We start from the raw sequence: 2,542 nt of genomic DNA, 5'->3' as shown, positions 1-2,542 counted from the left end.
AATGCATCAAAATAGTAAAATGACTCTATTACGAAATGAAGGGAGCAGTATAGTTTAACCAGTTTAGTCAGCGATATAATATTTTTAAAACATTGATAGAAAGAAACTATTGACCTAATTTAATTTATATTTAATCCTCTTAACCCTTGGACCTTAGTCATGTTACAAATTTACATCACCCCTGTAAAATTAATTAATCATTTGTTAACTTCATAATTTCGATCATTTCCATAGATATATCCGTCAAATTAGAGAGCATTCTCCCAACAAACTTTTCTAGATCTATATATGTATTTCGTCACTCTTTTTTCCAGTATCAAAACCGATTAAACTAATAAAATAAAATAAATTGATATATTAACAATATTCTTCGCCTAACACCAACTCCAGCATAAGGTGGGAATAAAAACCCCTCACCCTCACTGCGCCGGCAACGTCTCGGGTCTCCACACAACATCACCCGACCCGAATCCTACATCCGAATAGTCAAACAAACCATCCAGCTCCACGTATTCACCGCTACCACTCTCACCTCCCCCAAACCCGAACCCAAACTCATCAACCTCCCAAAACTCGCTTCCGAACTCAGACGAGTCCGACTCGACCGTCACAAGCTCCTTCCTCGACGGAGACGCCGCCGGAGGTGGAATCCCTAGCTCGTCGTCCGACGCCTCGAGTAGATAGCCCAGATCCGGCCGCGATTCGCCGGAATCCGACGGCAATTCGACGATTCCTTCGTCAACCGCTCCGGATTCGCCGCAATCCGACGCCGAGTCGACGATTCCCTCCTTAGCCGCTCCGGATCCGTGACCGGAAGCGGGAGAGGCGGTGATTTCCTCCTCGAAGCTCTTCATGAACGAGTCGAGGTCGTGGATCGAGGTGCAGAGATCGGAATCCTCGTCGATTCCGTCCAGCAGATCCTGCCTCAGCCGCTTCACCTCCGGCGAGTCAATCTCCTCCGCCTCCGTTTCTATTTCCGTTTCGTCTCTGGCTCGTTTCTTAATTACTTCTTCCATTGGATGAAAAACGAAGCTCCCAGCTCGATTTGCAGTATAGAGAGTGAAATTGAATGTGAAATTAGGGATTGTAGAGAGAGAAATAAGCGAATTGTGCGATGAGGAAGGAGAGAGAGGGAGCGGGTTTTTATAGGTGGGAGGGGGCGATGAAAGCGACGGGGTGGGGAGGGGGAATAAGGTGGGGCCCACGTCACGGACGTCTCGTCAATAATAAATTACACATCTTTTGCTTTGACGTGTCTGCTCGATATTTCTGGTGTGGAATTTAGTATTGCGTGATAAACTGGATTGGAATTTGGGTTTGGGGTCCGTTAGTATGGAAGTGGGGACCACGGTAGCGCTCAATCGCTCCTTGCCGATTTTTCTTTTCTTCATTTATTGCTATTTCTATTTTTCTAATTAAGGGATCTCATGATGGGATATGTAAAACAATATAGGAGTATTAATGATAATTTACTTCTTTTAATAACTGAGGTGCAGTATTTTTATTGCGAATGGCCAGAAAAATTAAATTAAAGTATGAGTATTAATGACAATTTACTTTTTTTAATAACCGAAGTGCGATATTTTTATTGCGAATGGCCGGAAAATTAAGTACCATCTGTCCAAAGACAATTGGAGTATTTTTTATTTATTTATACCATTTAAAAAATAAATATGTTAAAAGTTAAATAGAATAAAAGTAAAGTAAGAGAAATGAAAAGAAGGTAAAATATGAAAGATGAAAAATTTCGAAAAATGAAATGACTTAATTATCTTTAAATAAATAAAAAAGGACAATTCAATATACCAACATAGGGAGTAACGTATTCGTTGGGATTTAAGGGAGTATAATGTTCACCTTCTTAATGGTTGAAATTGTGGGTAGCATTCAAAAAACACATGCAAAGAGTAAATGACTAGTTTGTAACTGTCTATAAATATGAATAGAATAATATAAAAAGGCAAAAAATAATATAGTATCAAATTAAATCATGAAATTTTGTTTATTTTGGTTAGTCCCTTCAAGATTGAAAATATAATATTAAATTATGAAATTTCAATTTTAATAATTATTTCAGTAGTGTACAAAATGACATTTTTGGTGATGGTCAAAGCATTGTTGGTTAATTATAATAAGAAAAGAAATAAAGAAAAGATAAAGTTACTTTAACAAAACAACGTCATTTTTATAAATAAAGAAATGCGATATTTTATATACTAATGGCAAATTAAAAATTTAATATTTTAATTTGAAGTAACAATCAAAATTTAATCCAACTTCTTTATGTATTCAGCTATTATCCCAACGCAAAAATACCTACTTTTTCTTTAGTGTTTTATCATTTGCTTTATACCTCATTTCTTCCTTCCATAAAATATCACCTAAAAAGAAAGATTTTGTGCGTTGCTATCTAATTATACTTAAACCTGAATTTAGTTGGTATCTGATTTTTCTTTAAGCCTAACTTTAGTTGGTATCTGATTTTTCTTAAACTTGAATTTAGTTGGTGTGATTTTTGTTACTTTAATTTAGTCGGTATCTG

At 36.5% G+C, this 2,542-nt stretch overlaps 1 protein-coding gene across 1 annotated transcript; it reads right to left on the bottom strand.

The window, feature by feature from the left end:
- Window positions 1-204: 204 nt before the first annotated feature.
- On the bottom strand, window positions 205-1,123 carry LOC121780265. The gene has a single exon (XM_042177807.1). It carries the CDS (start codon window positions 1,014-1,016, stop codon window positions 420-422), a length of 597 nt encoding a protein of 198 aa, XP_042033741.1. The 5' UTR covers window positions 1,017-1,123; the 3' UTR covers window positions 205-419.
- Between the last annotated feature and the right edge of the window lie 1,419 nt (window positions 1,124-2,542).

This window comes from Salvia splendens, chromosome 19 (assembly GCF_004379255.2).
Source record: "Salvia splendens isolate huo1 chromosome 19, SspV2, whole genome shotgun sequence".
NCBI classification, from domain to species: Eukaryota; Viridiplantae; Streptophyta; class Magnoliopsida; order Lamiales; family Lamiaceae; genus Salvia; species Salvia splendens.
Note: the sequence above shows the minus strand (reverse complement) of the source record. Positions and strands in the feature narration are given on the sequence as shown.